Genomic DNA, 18,061 nt, shown 5'->3' on the forward strand with positions numbered 1-18,061 from the left:
ATATTCAATCATCCACTGGGGCCGTTTTTTATTCCGGGAGATTCTCCAGCTGCTGCTCAACTGAGTGTGTGCCACACACACCCTGAGCAGATTTATACGACCATACACAATGAAGTCTCACTCTTATTGGTTGGCAGGCACAACCATGCCTTGTGGTGATTGGTCGGTGGTCTGACATTGACAGATTGGTCTTTGTCTGATTGGATATTTGGGAGATGATGTAAACGTGGGCTGGGCTGGAGGGAGGGGGCGGTAGGGGCAAACTGTCAATCAACAGCAGTGCTCAAACAAAGAGACTTTCTATTGCTGTGTTTTATAAATAAGATCATAGAATTACATATTGAATAAATACGTTCATGTGCTCTAAAGTCAAACACTGGGTTTGGAAAATTATTGCATTTCACTCGAAATGTGGCCTATATGAAACCGAACCTATACTATCAAATGGTTGTTAAAACTGTTCTTGCTATATTACTTAAACAATCCAGATAGACAGCATTAGGTTTTAGGAAGTGTCTAGAAATTGCAGTTTTAGTTGTCATCTGGGGGGAGTACCAAATGTTGGACTAAACCAGACATGTGTGCATTTGGATTTAAGCCACGTAGCCTACTAAACCAGCCAATTTTAATTTCCATATCGACATTCCCGTTGGCGTACAAATTGTCCAGAAAATAATGAATTTCATGTACACTAGGCCAATCCAATATTTCTGCGTAATAGACAAGTCATGCCTGTGAAATTTCAAACTTAATGTGATGTGGAAATGTAATTAAATTTATATGAAGTTCCAGCTGGACCTATGAAATTAATTATCACAATTCATGCCGACGCCATAAGGAATACGGGCCAGTTCGCCAAGAGCCAACAGCCCACACCCGAGGCCCAGGGACCGGCAGCCCCGGGGCTCCGTGCGCTCTTGGTAACAAGCGGGTCTGTTTCCAACATAACACCCTTCCTGTCTCCTGCATCTCGTCAAGAAATGAGCCAAGCTGCCAAACTCGCGTCTTTCAATCAGCGACGGTACGACCACATGCTCCTCGGGCCCTTTCGTTACCCTAGCGTGCCACACGCTCCATTTCAAATAAACACGTAGTCCCGTTTGGCGCACCGCGAGCCCCGACATCTGCCCAAACAGAGCGCGCGGGGATATAAATGATGCCTCGTTCTAAAACAAATAAACCCTCCCGCGCAATCTCAGACCACGAGCGCACCCGATCTTCGTAAATGGATGCGAAATTTGAGAAAAGAAACGATTTATCGTCGTGAAGTGTAAATAGGGTGACAGGTCTCTGAAAATGTAAGTAGACAGGCGGGGCTGAGGGTTACTGAGAATATCGTCAACAGGACAATCAAGTGAAAAGCCATAATTTGGAAAAACATAGTAATAATATAGTAGCCTAGTATATGGGAGTTTTTTTTGTCCAAATGTAAAATTCACATTTCCAATATAGGGCCTGATAAATAGGCTTTAATGTTAAACCGTCTTTCAACGGCTTTAATGTTATTACCTTGTATAACATCAAACCTATAGGCTATTTTGATAATAGGCTTATAGGCTATTGCTTGATTTTTCTTTCGTAGAATTATAACTGTATAATTTTTACAGTTCATTTTCGGGGAGACATTATTAAGAGTTAAGGTAGGCCTAATGCAGATTTTTTTCCTTTTGTGCTCAATATAAAATACAATAAAAATAAAATAAAAACACGTTCAAAAAGTGAGTTCATAAAGTTGTATCTTAGAGACTTAATATACTCAAATTTATATTTGTTCATCTGTCTAGGCTCTTTCTACATAGCTACTCCTCATAGAGCTTTAAGAAGATTAATTGAGTTTGAGAAGTGTATGACAGATGAGCAGTGAGCTGGCATACTGTCTCCAAAGATGACAGTGCAGTAGGCTACCTTCACTTCACCAGTAGATGGCGCTAGAATACAATGTTAGTGGTCAGTAATGTCCGGCAAAACCACTAGGATGAGTTTTATTTCATGCACCCTTCTCACTCAGTCTGAATTCAAAGAGAGAACATTTAGGTGCCACATAGAAAAGGACAGTTAATCTATAATGTCCCCTCATGTCTATTCAGATGAGTTTACAGAAGCCTATCCACCGGTATGACCGGGTATGCCCAGACTTCAGATGGCATGCGATCCTATGCCCACAGACCGCACAAAGCAGTCTTCCATAACACATCACATGTGGTAAGTGCCATCCAAACATTCACCCCCAAAACACAGACATAAACTTGGTGATTCTAAAATATAGCCTAAACAATAGGCCAGTGTGGGGAAATCTTAGGTAGGCCTATAAACAAACACAAAGATGTAGTTTACATGACTGGATTGTGTTTATCTCCAACACAACATCATAACAGGTCCAGCCCCAGACTGGCGGCCATTACAGAAATGTGCCGACGTGAGTTCTAGAAGACAGGATGTCACAGCTCTCCTTTTCACCACAGAACTTCAATAGTAGTCACATGTGTAAAGCGCCTTACAAACGTTGCCACGATGTTGCTAGGTGGTTTGACAACCATGGCTCTGTAGTGTTCATACGTGCTCGGATGGTGACTGAAGCGTATTCAAACATCATGATGATGCCGTCAAAGGGGGTTTCAATGACTGTCACATTGCTTTCAAGTCTGGTTACTCTAGCCGTCCGAAAGGTGGTGGGGAGCGAAGGCGCTCTCATTGGCTGTGGCTGGCGTTTGATTGGCAGCTAGTGGCAGTTGGGGCTAGTTGCGTGGGAGTCACGACGACGCCTCGCAGCCCCCTTCGCCGGTCACCCGTCACATTTACAAAGAGACCCACATTGTCAACAAAGACTCGTCAGATCGCGCTCTCCCTCTCTCTCTCTCTCTCTCTCTCTCTCTCTCTCTCTCTCTCTCTCTCTCTCTCTCTAGGTGGTGGGCTGTCCCTGTGTTGTGATGTCAGGCCTTTTATGTGGGCGGGGGGAAAGAGAGGAGGAGAGAGAGACCGAGAGAGAGAGAGAATGAGGGGGAGAGAATGTGAAAGAGAGAGAGAGAAGGAGGTGGTGAGAATGAGAGAGAGAAAGAGAGAGAGAGTAGGAGTTGGTGTGAAAGATAGAAAGAGAGAAGGGGAGAGAGAGAGTAGGAGGTGGTGTGAAAGAGAGAGAGAAGGAGGCGGTGAGAAAGAGAGAGAGAGAAGGAGGTGGTGTGAAAGAGAAGGATAGAGAATGGGAGGGAGAGAGAGAGAGAGAGGTGGTTTGAAATAAAGAGACAGAGAGAGAGAAGGTTGTGGTGTGAAAGAGAGAGAAAGAGAGAAAGAAAGAGAGAGAGGCAGTTACACTCAAAAAAGTATTCAAAAAATCTCAAAAATCAAAAAACAAAAAATCTCAAAAGTGCCCTAATATCAACTGCATGTGTTAAGTACAGAAGGATCTGCAAGGTATATTGACTAAAGGCACTATTACCCTAGATGCAATATGCTTCCCAGCCTCTCTAACATCAAATAATATTTCCTTCTGAAGTCCACCACCCAAGCCCCGCCCACAGCCACAACCGCAGGAAGTGGAGGATGGATGACACTCTCTCCACTATGAGGCCCTGGTCTGCTCCTGCTAGCCACGGAGCTGGCTGACTCTCTCCCACTGGAAACCTTCTAGACTTCTGAGAATCCAAGCGTCTTTGCTGCCAGGGACTAGCAGATTCCAGGAAACAACAACTAGCAGCACCAAGAGTCTTAGTCAAGCCCCTCAGTTCTTCTTCTTCTTCTTCCTCTTCCTCCTCTTCTTTGTCTTCTTCCTCTCCTTCCTCCTCGTCTTCTTTGTCTTCCTCTTCTTTTTCTTTTTCTTCTTCCTCCTCCTCCTCTTCTTTGTCTTCTTCCTCTTCTTCCTCCTCGTCTTCTTTGTCTTCTTCTGCTTTTTCTTTTTCTTCTTCCTCTACTTCTTCTTCTTCTTCTTCTTCTTCTTCTTCTTCTTCTACTTCTTCTTCATCTTCTTCTACTTCTTCTTCATCTTCTTCTTCTACTTCTTCTTCATCTTCTACTTCTTCTTCATCTTCTTCTACTTCTTCTTCGTCTTCTACTACTTCTTCTTCTACTTCTTCTTCTTCTTCTTCTATGACTGCAGTTCAATCGGCGATAGATTTTTAAAAGCAAAGGCGTGTTAGAGAAGAGGAATGCCCTACATGCTTAAACCAATCGAATAGCCTATTGCTCCCGTTAAGAAGAAGGAGAGGACGGCTGCCTCAGAATGTGTCAGAACGACCTACGTTTCTCTTCTGGAATGGATGACCTCAGCCCAGAAACAAAAAGTGTCAATACGCATCGGCGTTGAGCCGTGCGCTTCTCAATAACCTGACCCGTCACGGCCGGCCGATCACTTAGCATGCCGCATGATCGTACGCACGGACCCGGGCGGCGCCGCAACGCTAAATCACTCCGCCGCCGCCTCCTCTCCTCCTCCTCCTCCTCCAGGGGGTCCTCAGGGGGGCCCGCCAGGCTCTTAAGGCGGCTGAGTTATGGCACGGGGAGGGCAGGACCCCAACGGGCGTCCGGCGTGTTGCCCGCTCGCACCTCTCCCCTCCCGAGCGAAGCCGCGCCTTTCGGGGTCGCATAAATCCCTCCGGCTGGAGGGGGCTGACAAGCCGCGCGGCGCCACGGTTGTTTATGGCGGAGAGGAGCGCGGTCGGTGATTAAGGATGACCGGAGAGCGAGGGGGGGATCGATGATGGGCCGGAGTGGCGGGGGACGCGCCCGTGTTTGATGGCTGTCGGGGGGGGGGGGGTGGGGGGTGCAGGCAGAGAGAGCAAGGGTCTAATTGATCTAATTGCAGAGGAGACTCCTGTTATGATATTAGAATGGATCTGATGTGTGTGAGCGGCAAGGGAGGAGAGGGAAGATGAGAGGGGAGGGGAGGGGAGGGGAGGGGAGGGGAGGAGAGGGAAGATGAGAGGGGAGGGGAGGGGAGGGGAGGGGAGGGGAGGGGAGGGGAGGGGAGGGGAGGGGAGGGGAGGGGAGGGGAGGGGAGGGGAGAAGGATGGGGATCAATGGAGAGTGGGTTAGAGGGGAAGATGATGGAGGCCTATCCACCTCCAGAGGGTCGACTGTGCTATAGGAGGGTATGTGTGGAGAGAGAGAGGGAGAGAGAGGGAGTGTGGGAGAGAGAAAGAGGGAGACAGAGAGGGAGAGAGAGGGAGTAAGAGAGGAAGAGAGAACTAGAGAGAGAGAGAGAGAATATGTCACAGAGTCTTTTACAAGACAAATGGCTACTGAAACAATCCCTAAGTATTTTCCGTCGACTCTTCCAATGACGTTGAAAAATGTCTCATTGAAATGTCTTCACTGATATCATTGGACGATCTGATGGAAAGTCTGGAACTCAACAGGACTGCTAGATCTTCGTGTGTGTCTGTGTGTGTGTGTGTGTATGTGTGTGTGTGTGTCTATGTGCATAAAACAATAAGCAGTCATCGGCAACAAGAGAGCGCCAGGCCTCGGAAGAGCCAGGATGTAGATTTATGACTGCAATGATGCTAATTGCAGCCAGCAGGGTGAGGTGGGAGCTGCCTCTTCCTCGTCAGATCTCCCTACCAAACCGTTAGGCCCCGCCCCCAAGCCACCCAGAGGGCAGCCAACCCGCCATCCATTCACGTCTTCCAGGAGTAAAAATACACCTCTATGACTACCAGAGATCCACACCCCAGACTCTCTATCCCCCCCCTTTTCTCCTCGAGCAGAACCATGTTCCTGCTAATCAAGTCCCTGCGTTCGCTTACGATAAATCTCCCTCCCCCGACGTCCGTTGTAAATAAAGCCAACAGGCCCCGCGTAGCACGGGCCGCCATCTTTTCCATACGGTCTGCGGAAAGCGAGCGCGGCCATCTATCACCTTGGCGATCGGGCCTGCCTCTCAATCTACCACCCCGGCCAGAGACGCCACCACTGATTGGCTCTAATGTTTAACACATGGCCCACGGAACTGCTTTCCCACCAGTGCCGAAGGGGGAGGAGATCAGAGGTGGGGGGGGGGGCAGGCCTCGGCGAACCACACCCCCTCTGGCAACGTAAATAAAACGCAGGCCGGCTGTTTGTTGATGTTGACGACGGACCCGGGGAACGCCAGAGCGCTTTTTGTTTAGCTGACTGGCAATGGCAGGGATGAAATGAAAAGGGATATAGAGGAATGGTGTCTGTGTGTGTGTGTGTGTGTGTCTGTGTGTCTGTGTGTGTGTGTGTGTGGAGGGGGGTGTTCTAAGCCTTATTCTTAAAGTCCTGATTAAGAACAATCCTTCTCTCTCTCTGTCGCTCTCTCCCACATCTCATTTCTCTCCACGATCCGTTGTTCTAACCTTTATTTATAAAGTCCCGAAAGATTCTGAACAAGCATCCACAAATCCATCTCTCTCCTTCCCTCTCTCTCTCTCTCTCTCTCCTTCCCTCTCTCTCTCTCTCTCTCTCTCTCTCCTTCCCTCTCTCTCTCTCCCTCCCTCTCTGTTGTGTTTTAATGTGTGTGTTATGTACGCTATGCTTATATGTACGTCATTGTCTTCTAATTTGACCTTCCAGGTTTTATCGTCTCTGGAGTCACTAAAGATTTAAAAAAAATCTTTTCTATCATTTTTCTTTTTTACTTTATTTTACTAACCTAAATTTTTGGTTGCCTTTTAGACACCTGTCCAGGGATAAACGATGAAAGCTAGCCTTTAAGCTAATTCTGGCTCTTTTTTTTCTTTCTTTTTTTCAAGATATTTTTGGGCCATTTCTGCTTTATTATATAGGACAGTGTGGACCGACAGGAAGGGTGGAATAGAGAGAGAGAGGGAGAGAGAGAGAGGGGGGAGGACGTACAGCACAGGGACAGGGCCGGATTCGAACCCCGGCCGCCGCAATAAGGACTTCACGTGCTACGCGCCTTAACCCATGAGCCCCTAACTCTGGCTCATATACAGCCGGACTGTTGATCTGTGGGCTTTGTCCTTGATAAATAAACCAATAAATGAAATGAAATGTCTCTCTCCCTCCCTTACCTCCCTACCTCCCTCTCTCTCTCTCTTCCTCCCTCTCTCTCTGTCTCTCTTCCTCTCTCTCTCTATCTCCTTCATCCATTCATTTCTTTATCCCAGAGCAGACGGAGGGGTGGGGGGGGGGGGCGGGGGCGGGGTTTACAGTGGTCAGCCCGAGGGCCGCATTTAACCTGGAAGTGCCGTGATTGGTCCGGAGGTCAGTCCGAAGCCCCCTGTCCTATCCCCGCCCCATCCGTCACTGTCAGGGGCTTCGCAATTACCGCCGTCGTCATCAAAGTCGCCGCGTGACTCGGCTGACGTGCGGAGAGGCCTCCCGTCCAGCTCTGACCCGGTCCCGATGACCCGGCGATGACATCACCGCGCTGCAATAACAGGAGGAGTGATTGGCTTAGGGAAAGCTGGGGGGACTCTGGAGAGCCTAGGATTGGCTGACGGAAAGCAGGACAGGGAGACTGACAGGCCGGGGCTTTGGCGAGGGGGTTGAGTGGCGTCTGGACAACTAAAGCACCACTGATTTCCTTCTGGGAAGTTTAAGCTCTCGCTATGCTTCTCTCTAGGACAGCTAAAGCAATCCAGCAATATGGCTCCTTACTTAAACTGACGCAAGTTTGTGCGTGTGTGTGTGTGTGTGTGTCCATGTAGCTTAGACAACTTCGGGCCCTTGGGGGTAAAACAGTACACGTTCTCCTTACAACATCGGGTGCACTTGATTTTGCTCTCCTAGCATGATCAACCCAACAGTCTTTGCAAAATCTTTAAAAAAAACCAGAACGCAAGCTGAACCAAGTGCATCTAAAGCGTCTGGGAGAGAGAGGGAGGAACGCCACGCGGCGCCCAGGGGCGGGGTCTGATAGACAGACGGTGGCTAGCTTTGTCCCGGGGCGGTGTCAGTCTTAGTTATGGAGCAGAAGCGCTACCTCCTCCTCCTCCTCCTACTCCTCCTCCTCCTCCGGTGTCATTGTCTCCTTCCCGCAGATGGAAGCTGTATATTCATGAGGTCGGACCGAGCCGGTGGGTGGGGGTGGGGGGAATGGGGGGGGGGGGGGGGGGGGGCAGGACCGGCGCAGCGGGGGGGAGTATCTGAGAAATGGAGCATGGAAATGTTCTCTAAACATTAGCCTTCAACCTGTCTGTCAACCATAGGGCCACGGACTCCAAGCACAGCAGGTAGCCGCATACTCTCACACATTCTCTCTCTCTCTCTCTTTCTTTCTTTCTTTCTTTCTTTCTTTCTTTCTTTCTTTCTTTCTTTCTTTCTTTCTTTCTTTCTTTCTTTCTTTCTTTCTTTCTTTCTTTCTTTCTTTCTTTCTTTCTTTCTTAACGACGATAGACAGGTCACACATACACACTCATATGACAAAGAAATACCCAGTTGCTAGTATATTATTCACCTAACTCAATCTTACATTTTATTTACAATCACAGAGTAACTCTGGGCAAGCGCACTAGGAGATGTGTGTGTGTGTGTGTGTGTGTTTGTGTGTGTATGTGTGCCTGCCTCAGCAACTAGCTCTGTTCGTCACCACAGAGATCATTTACAGCTCTCCCTAGAGCAGCTAGTGACTAGAGGTTAAAGGTCACGCTACCGCCTCCGTCTGGTCAATCAAAACCCACTCAAAGCCAAAGTCCGCACACACACACACAGACACACACACAAACACACACATACAAACACACACACACACACACCAGCTTCTGTCTTTATGACCTAATTCATTCTATCAATCTGTAACAGACATGGAAAACTGCAGCTTCTGTGTGTGTGTGTGTGTGTGTGTGTGTGTGTGTGTGTGTGTGTGTATGTGTGTGAGTGTCTATGTATGTGTGTATTGTGCGCGTGTGTCTATGTATGTGTGTGTATGTGTGTGAGTGTCTATGTATATATGTGTGTGAGTGTGTCTGTGTCTATGTATATGTGTGTGTCTGTGTGGGTGTGTGTAAGTGTGTCTGTGTCTATGTGTGTATGTGTGTGTCTGTGTGTGTGTGTCTGTGTGTGTGTCCGTGTGTGTGTGCGTGTGTGTCTCTGTGTGTGTGTCTCGGTGTGTGTGTCTCTGTGTGTGTGATGGAGCCTTCGTTTTTCAATTATCTCCGAGGTCGGAGGGGCCATGGTTTCAATTTCCCCGTGGAGGGCCGGGTTGTGTGTAACCTTATCACCGCTTGATAAACATGACTTTTTCCTCTTAGTGCCCCGTGTCTGGCCTCCTGTAACACCGAGACGCCGTGTGTGTGGCGACGTCCATCCCGTGCTGCCATGGCGACGGGGGGGGGGGGGGGCCCGCCGGACGGACAGGACCGCCTCACGCGGGTCGGCGTGGAGACGAGACGGGGGCGTGGTCAGGCGAGGCGGACGGCTGGGTTAAGTGTCGCCCTCACCAGATATTAAGCAGCTCAGTGGCCTTGTGGTTAGAGAGGTTGGGAGTTCGATCCCCGGCCGAGTCATACCAAAGTACCGATGCCTCCCTGCTTGGCACTCAGCACTGTTGCATTGTGGGTAAGTCCTTGCGACATATTAGCGCCATGTCCAGGGGGTGTAGGCCCACTTGTAGGTCAAGCTGCCTCACGCTATGGAATCAGGAGATAGGCTCCTGCCCTATGGGCCACTAGTTACTAGGCTCCAGAACCATTGGTTCTCAGGGCTACTTACTTCACGTTTTGTTGGATATTGAAGCGCTCTGGAAACCCAAATCGGCTTCACCGGTGCGTCTCGCCGTGCATAGTAGTATGCTTCTTTTACGAAGGACGCTGTTCAACTGTGACCCAGGTTCGGCCACCCTGACCCGTATATAGCGGGTGATGGCAAATGACACAGTGATGCGGTTGCAGTGAGAGAGGTTTAGATAGACAGATAGATAGATAGATACTGTAGATAGATAGATAGATAGATAGATAGATAGATAGATAGATAGATAGATAGATAGATAGATAGATAGATAGATAGATAGATGCTTGTACTGGCATAAAGCTCATAAAAGCTCATTAAGTTACAGTACAACTTCATAAAAGTTGATGACCTAGACATGGCTGTTATACTGCGACTAGCCCCTCGGCCCCGAGCCTGGGGGGGAGAGGAGAACACAACACCTAACCCGCACGAAGAAGAAGAAGAAGAAGAAGAAGAAGAAGAAGAAGGAGGTGAAGAAGAAGAAGAAGAAGAAGGGGAAGAAGAAGAAGGAGAAGAAGAAGAAGGAGAAGAAGAAGAAGAAGGAGAAGAAGGAGAAGGAGAAGTATAGTTCAATGTGTGAGTTGAGCAGGTGCGGTCAACTTCAAGCGCAGAGGTGCCTGAAACAATACAGCATTCTATGTCGCAGTATAACAGCCATGTCTAGGTCAGCAACTTTTATGAAGTTGTAACTAAATGAGCATTTATTAGCTTTATGCCAGTACAAGCAGACTAGCCAAAATATCCTTTATCAGAGAAATATCATCTACAGTGATAGTTCAATAACAGTGAGAAGACAATTATCATTCAATAGTTCAGTATCAGTAAGAAAAACATCTAGTCTTTATTATGTATCTGCTGAGTCTTAAGGATCCAACAGTTAAGTACCGTCTGGATGAGTTGAGGCATGGGAGGAAATTGAGGTCAGGCTGCTTTTATGGGCCTCTGACACACACACACACACACACACACACACACACACACACACACACACACACACACACACACACACACACACACACACACACACACTTGGGTTTGAGGATATTTTAATTACTTATAGAATGATGATGTCATGTGGTAGTAATACGTTTACTCAGACAACGATATCTCAACAATAGATACTGTAGACATACAGACAGACAGACAGACAGACAGACAGACAGACAGACAGACAGACAGACAGACAGACAGATAGATAGATAGATAGATAGATAGATAGTCTAGTACATCCAGGCTGTATACATATGTAGATATATCTAGTAACTAGCTGTGGGTGTTGTGGTTGTTCGTCCCAGGGTGATGAGGGCGTCGGGGGTGTGGGGGTGGTCAAGGGTCCCTCTGCGGTGCCTAGCGGATGACCGCTCCTCTCCGGAAGAGCGACGGACGGTCGATGCGTTATCAATATTCCTTCTCTCTCTGTGTCGGAGCCACTTAAGTGTGAAAAATATGCAGCGGATGGATCAATAGGTGACTCCCCGGGGGAGACCCCTGAGTAGTATCTAAAACACTGTCGCTAAGATGATCGTTATGTTCGTCCGTAACTCCCTCGCGCTGAGGCAGCAGACGGTGGCCGAACAGGCCACTTTGGACGCATTTGATTTGACTTGTCAAGATAAAACGGAACCAATGGAGTAAAGGCTTGACAGACCTTCTAGTCCTCTGTTGCTGTAGTGTATTCCTACAAATGCCTGTCTCTTTGGGAAATTACGCAAAGTGATGCTTTAATAATCCATCGCCCTGTCCGAGGTGACATCGAGGGCCGGTAGGCCTATGAGCTGGAAACCAGTAGCCTACGCTGAAACCAAACCAGCTGGGAAACACTACTGGTCAGTGGTGGCTGCTGGTATTATTTCAGTACGCTGGGATACAGACAGTCCACAATGAGTAACACACACACACACACACACACACACACACACACACACACAACCGTGACGGCACACCTGTTGCGCTTCGCAATGAGTCTATGATAGTTCATTTCCATCATAGTTCAGTATCCGCTCCATCCCGGGTCCATCTACAGTAGAAGCCGTCCCGAGCAAGTGTTTTATGTTCTGATTCTGGATACGTCTGCTGTTGTCTAGCAAATCTGACATATTTTGGGCAAAACATAAACACTCCAACAAAGTTTAAGTTGCACAATAGAGGAAAAACGCTTTATATCCTGCGCCCTAGAACATTTCTGTGGCTCTCATCTTCCCTACTTCACTAGACTTTTGCTCTAAAAAATGTTTTAAATAAATATAACAAATAGGCTACCCGTCATTCTACTCTTACTAGGCTTTTTAATAAGCAAGGCAACCGAAATAAATGATGTTCCACACGCTTTATCTGTAGCCTAGTGGAGCTCCGCTTCCCCCCGGGTGCCATTCTCTCACTGGCGGGGCTGTTTGGGCACCGAGCGCTGTTTGACCAGCATGCTGGAGGTGCGGCCACTGTCTCAGCGTGGAGAGAGGATAATGGGAGAAAGATGAGAAGGAAAACAATAGCCAAACGCATTCTCGACCTCGAATATGAAGAAGAGGACGAGGAAGACCCGTCATATGAGGACTTTGATGTAACGACATCGCACAGTCAGCCGTTATGCGTACGTAACCCGTTTTGGTGGCTTGTTTGTGGTCGCTGAGGTTGTGTTGTAGCTGTCCGTTGATTGAGGGCTGAGTGTTTTTGTCGCTCACGATTTATGTCGCTAATTACCCCGCCTGTCTTCACAGCACCGGCTGCCGAAACGGAGAAAGCACACACACACCGCGAACGGAGAAGAGAGCACACATTGCAACACCGGGCTACAGAAGTTCAACGCAAGGGTTTGACTCCACTATTATCAAATCTATTTTAGAAAGTTGAGCCTTTTGTCTGGCGCGTGTCGGGAGATGGGCACGTCTGGTCGGTGTAGTGACACATCGTGCGTAATATTAGGCTACCTGAAGAGCGTGAATTCAGTTTGGAGGTTTAGCTATGCAACACACACCTCCTAACTCGATCGTTCATAACTTGTTTGCCAGACGGCGGGGGTGGCATTGCCTCCAGATCATTCACCCGGGAGGCGATCTGTCACAATGGCGCTGATGAGAGGCACGGGGAGAGCAGCCATTGATATGAAAGTGATGGAGGGAGTGTGAGAGAGAGATGGAGAGAGGGAGAGAGGACCGCCCTCTAGAACGAGGTTCTTAGTAGTGTAGCGAAGCTACAATCAACATGTTGCTATACCAAAAGGGTGATAGCAGTAGCCTATCAAGGCAAGATACTCATAATTCTTTCAAATTCATAGGCTATACTTTCCCTGCTATAAAACACATAAGACTAGCCTTCACCAAATAAGGGTCAGGACATTTTGTACTTTGTTAAGAAAAGTAATACCTCCTTTCTAAGTCATTTGTTTCATTTGTCTGTGTATAGTAACAGTATGTTTTACTCACATACAAAATACAATATACTAACGGGATGGACAAAGCCTCGGTCACTGTTCCTGTCTCTCTCTCTGCTTGTCATGTCTCAACCTTTGGTGTTTTCCTGCAGGCACCAGAGCCGGACAGCCCTGAAGAGGACCATGATGTCCATGATGGGGTCCTCATATCTGAGGTACCGATGCAGATGCTCTTTGATCTGTGTGATCGTGCGCTCCTAAGTTGTCTTGGCTATTAAGGCTGTGGGCGCACATGATTGTGAATGTGTGTGTGTGTGTGCGTACACGGGTGTGTGTGTGATGTCTCATGTCTTCGCAGGGACTTTTGGGCCTCCAGTCTCGCTCCAAGGCGGAGCTTGTCGCCATGGTGCTGAGCATGCAGAGGGAGATGGACAGCCTGAGGGAGCAAATCAGATGCCTCACAGGTGAGGGCACAGGCCAATGGGAGGGGCTTCCTCGAAGAGGGAGGCGGGGCAGATACCAGAGCTGACCGGTATGATTCAAAGGTCTCTTTTGAGCCCTTCAGAAGTACTCAACATCTGTCCTTCCTGTTGTCCCCCTGGAAAACATGACCTCTCTGACCACGACCTGATTGGTGAGAGTAACAGGAAGTAACCTGACCCGCCAGATGGTTTGCATGACCGCTTAACCACCTGGGAACTCTCTGTGGGAAACGGTTTGGAAAAGGGCAGGCACTTTCAGAACTACTTGTAAATCGTAAGTGGACTGTACTTATATAGCGCTTTTATCCAAAGTGCTTTACAATGAAGGCCTCTCATTCACCCATTCACACACACATTCACACACCGATGGCGGCAGCTGCCATGCAAGGTGCTATCCTGCTCATTGGGAGCAATTTGGGGTTCAGTGTCTTGCCCAAGGAGGAGCCGGGATTCGAACCGCCGACCCAACGATCGTTGGACAACCCGCTCTACCTCCGGAGCCACAGCCATCCCTACTGGGCAGCTGATTGGATGAACCATCTGAAAAAATTGGGGAAAAAAGCGTCAACTTCAACTGCTTCTCGCTATCATAAACCCACCCAGCGTAGCTGTTTGTATTCAGAATTCCTCAGAACTACTACTTGTCAGAACTCACAAGTGTATCTCCTTTCTAAACAAGTGACTTAAGAGCGTGATCTAGTGCTAAAGCCAAAGTGCAAGAGTTGCAAAATATTAATACAATAGGTGCTTAAGAGGGAGGATCGTTGTAGTACTTCTTGAAGAGATGAGTTTTGAGCCTGTGGTGAAAGATGGGCAGCGACTCTGCTATCCTGACATCAGTGGGCAGTTCATTCCACCACTGCGGGTCCGGGACAGAGAAGAGCTGTGACAGTGTCGATCGACCGCAGGGGCCTCGGAGGGACGGGGCAGCCAGTCGCCCTGAGTTAGCAGAGCGTAGCGGTCGGGAGGGGGGGTTCATTGTCTGAGCCGGGCCAGTTGTCACTGTGTCCCTCCCTCTTCAGTATTGCCTTCACTAGCCGTCTCACTATCTGGACACCTGGGCCCTAATTTACCTCGGGTCACACAGGGACCTTCATTGATTACTGTAACGACTGACCGGGTCACCCTGTCCCCCCCCTAGCCTGCGGGAAGCTAGCCCGTAACCTGGAGGCCCTGATCGAGAGGACGGACTCGTGGTCCACCGTCGACACGAGGACTTCATCTCCCAGCATGCCCCTTGAAGTGCTGGCGAGGGGCGTGGAAGCCGTGATGGCGCCCGCCGTGCTGGCCGCCCCCCCCGGGGGGCCGAGGAACGGGCGCTGGGCCAAGCCGCCGCCCACCTTCCAGAACGGACAACACCACCCTGGCGAGACCCCGGAGGGGGGGGCGGCGGACCTCCACGGACTCCCCCTCTACCAGGAGGTAAGGACGCTGTTGTGAAGTGAAACTGTCATGTCGTAAATCAAACCGGCCGGTGTTTACAGTAAAGCTGGAAGCTCTTTCATCCTGGGTTTTGTCTTTCTAGAAGGCTCTTTTTTGGCCGCAATGTTCTCTATGATCTATGGCGGACTGTCCCTGTGGTACAGAAAGTCGATAAGGGGTTTTGACATGGTCGCCGGGGGTCCGTTATCCCGATGTCACGGCAGGTGGAGACGATCTTATCGCCGTCTCGCGTTTTTGATGTTGGGAGTTTTCTGTTCTCACCTGTCTCTGTCTGTCTCTCTGTCTGTCCATCTGTCTGTCCATCTGTCTGTCTGTTTGTCCTCTCTCTCTGTCCATCTGTCCGTACATCTGTCCTGTCTCTGTCCGTCCTGTCTGTCCGTCTTTCTGTCTGTCCTGTCTATCCGTCCGTCCGTCTGTCTGTTTGTCCTGTCTCTCTGTCCATCTGTCCATCTGTCCATCTGTCCGTCTGTCTGTCTGTCTGTCTGTCTGTCTGTCTGTCTGTTCTTCTGTCTGTCTGTTTGTCCTGTCTCTCTGTCCATCTGTCCTCTCTCTGTCCATCTGTCCTGTGGTCCAGTTCATCACGGCGGAGCTGCTTGAGCGCTGTAACACGGGCACCACGGCCCAGAAGCTGACCAACGACCTTCTGAGGGGCCTGTATGAGAGGGACTGCCTGGCCTCACACTCCATCTCCGGCATCGTCAACAACAAGAGGGGCCTGCCCAAACCCGCGCTGCCCGCTGACCAGATACAGGCCATTCTGAGTAAGACCTGACCTCATAACCTGACCAGGCCATCCTCACTAAGACCTGACCTCATAACCTGACCAGATACAGACCATCCTCACTAAGACCTCACTAAGACCTGACCAGATACAGGCCACCCTCACTAAGACCTGACCTCATAACCTGACCAGGCCATCCTCACTAAGACCTGACCTCATAACCTGACCAGATACAGGCCATCCTCACTAAGACCTCACTAAGACCTGACCAGATACAGGCCACCCTCACTAAGACCTGACCTCATAACCTGACCAGGCCATCCTCACTAAGACCTGACCTCATAACCTGACCAGATACAGGCCATCCTCACTAAGACCTGACCTCATAACCTGACCAGGCCATCCTCACTAAGACCTGACCTCATAACCTGACCAGATACAGGCCATCCTCACTAAGACCTGACCTCATGTAGCATAACAAATACAGACTTAACTCAGTAAGACCTGTGTTAATATAACTTATCATAATACCACTGTGTAGCAACAAATATAGACACGACTCAGTAAGACCTGCTGTTTGAAAAATGTATTCAGTTATAAAAGAAGGAGCTTTTTTCTTAGGTACAGTATGTAGTACTTTATCGATCCCCGAGGGGGGATTGTGGTGTTACAGCAGCAGTATCAGAATCACAATGAAGACTAAGATACAAATTTACAGTACATAAAAAACTATAGAAATCCAATGTACAAGAGTGTAACAAAAAATAAACGTAAATAAACGATCAAATGCCTATATTGTGCAAAAATGTGCATTTTGTTGTTGTTTAACTATTGCATACAGACCTATGCCATTCTTTTTTTTTTTTACTATGTTTAATAGTACTCTTTCAGTTGTAACAAAGTGTGAAGTTGAGTCATGGGTGACGGGAGATGACGGGTATGAACCCCTGTTCCCCCCACAGGGGCGGTGCAGCACTACTTCCCAGGGAAGACGGACTCGGAGATCAAGGGTTACATTCGTCAGAAGCTGCAGAACGAAGCCAAGCGGCTCCGCAAGAAGCCCCACCTGGCTGTGAAGGCGGAGCCGGGGGCGGAGTCGGGGGCGGGGTCGACCGCGTACACATAGAGACGGTCGCGGCCCGGGTCCTGGTCCCACCCGCCGAACCCACCCAGAGAGCCGGAGCCCGGCCGCTACCCGTCCTGGCCCGCACGCCGCGAGGAGGGGAGGAGCCTCAAACGGAGCGGCCCGATCCACAGCAGTCTGGTCTGTCCTGTCCACCCACATCTCTGAGTGGGCAGAAACCTTGAAGGGAGTCTGTGGGTCTGATTACCTCTTAACAGCGGACCCCAGGTCAAGATAACACGCAAAAATACTTTCAAACATTTAAGGGTGCGTTCGATTTAGCGGGATTGCTGGATTTTCTAGCCAGAGTTTACACTCTCGATGATTTGATTGTGCCAGGCGACGCTGAATCAGGTGCACCCAAAGTGTTTGAAAACATTCAGAGAGACGCCATGTTGTCAGGGTAGATTGAAGCGTGGACGTGTTGTCGAGGACTAGTTAGTTACTGCTCAGGTGAATGTAATGTTTCTTCCTCCATCCTTAACCAGCAGTAGTAGTGCAGTACTAGGCTCTAGTAGATGGCAGTGAGTCCGTCGTTACCAAGGTCCTGTCCACCAACAACCTCTATAGACCTCTGGCACCCGCCCCCCCCAACCCCCAAGAGAACAGACACACATTATGCTTTGGGCATATCGAATAAGAAAGGCTGATCTGTCTGTTATTGTTCGGTCTTTACCGAAACAACATCTCTACCTGGAAGTGAGTCGGGTCGTCCCGAGGTCTGAGAGACACCCGGGGGGGTCAAGGGTCAAGGGTTGTCCATGGACAGGGTGTGTGTTTAGTCTGGTGTTTCTGTTGAAGAGGTCGCAGCGGTGGACGTCTCTGGAGAACCTCACGCCGGTAGCCGCGTGCCTCGCTGGCCGGCGCCGCCCGTGCGCTCGACCTCTCGTTTGACCTGCAGTATTGTCTGTGAACTCGTGAAATGAACCCTAGCCTTAGCTCTGAACTACGTACAATGTCACTGAATAAAAAAAAATACTGTTTTCTTTTCCAATAACATTTTTGCGTCTTTTATCTTTAGAAACGGGTGATCAGCCTGATACATGTATTCACACGTTTTCACACTAAAACTCTCAGAGCAAAACCATCCATTTTGAATTCTTACTTCTTTTGTTTTGCACTGCGGTCCCGTATGCATCTTAGACCTGGACAGGATCCAGTCTGCATGCAACTGAGATGTGGAGCAGTGATATTAGGAGTAGTGAGTTTAGGAGTAGTAATATTAGGAGTAGTAATATTAGGAGTAGTGAGATTAGGAGTAGTAATATTAGGAGTAG

At 49.0% G+C, this 18,061-nt stretch overlaps 1 protein-coding gene across 1 annotated transcript; it reads left to right on the top strand.

The window, feature by feature from the left end:
- The first annotated feature begins 12,021 nt into the window (after positions 1–12,021).
- LOC311317657 (uncharacterized protein) lies at positions 12,022–17,725 on the top strand. The gene is made up of 7 exons (XM_084448739.1): positions 12,022–12,235; positions 12,363–12,455; positions 13,168–13,230; positions 13,374–13,479; positions 14,639–14,919; positions 15,515–15,701; positions 16,624–17,725. Exons 1-7 carry the CDS (start codon positions 12,119–12,121, stop codon positions 16,785–16,787), a joined length of 1,011 nt encoding a protein of 336 aa, XP_084304865.1. The 5' UTR covers positions 12,022–12,118; the 3' UTR covers positions 16,788–17,725.
- The last annotated feature ends 336 nt before the right edge of the window (positions 17,726–18,061 follow it).

This window comes from Borostomias antarcticus, assembly GCF_949987555.1.
Source record: "Borostomias antarcticus genome assembly, chromosome: 14".
NCBI lineage: Eukaryota > Metazoa > Chordata > Actinopteri > Stomiiformes > Stomiidae > Borostomias > Borostomias antarcticus.

What these genes read in the sequence shown, in the direction of transcription:
- LOC311317657 (XM_084448739.1), top strand. Translation starts at nt 12,119, where the DNA reads ATGAGAAGGAAAACAATAGCCAAACGCATTCTCGACCTCGAATATGAA. An exon ending in TACAGAAGTTCAACGCAAGG is followed by an intron (nt 12,456 to 13,167) that starts GTTTGACTCCAC and finishes GTTTTCCTGCAG; the next exon opens with GCACCAGAGCCGGACAGCCC. An exon ending in ATGGGGTCCTCATATCTGAG is followed by an intron (nt 13,231 to 13,373) that starts GTACCGATGCAG and finishes ATGTCTTCGCAG; the next exon opens with GGACTTTTGGGCCTCCAGTC.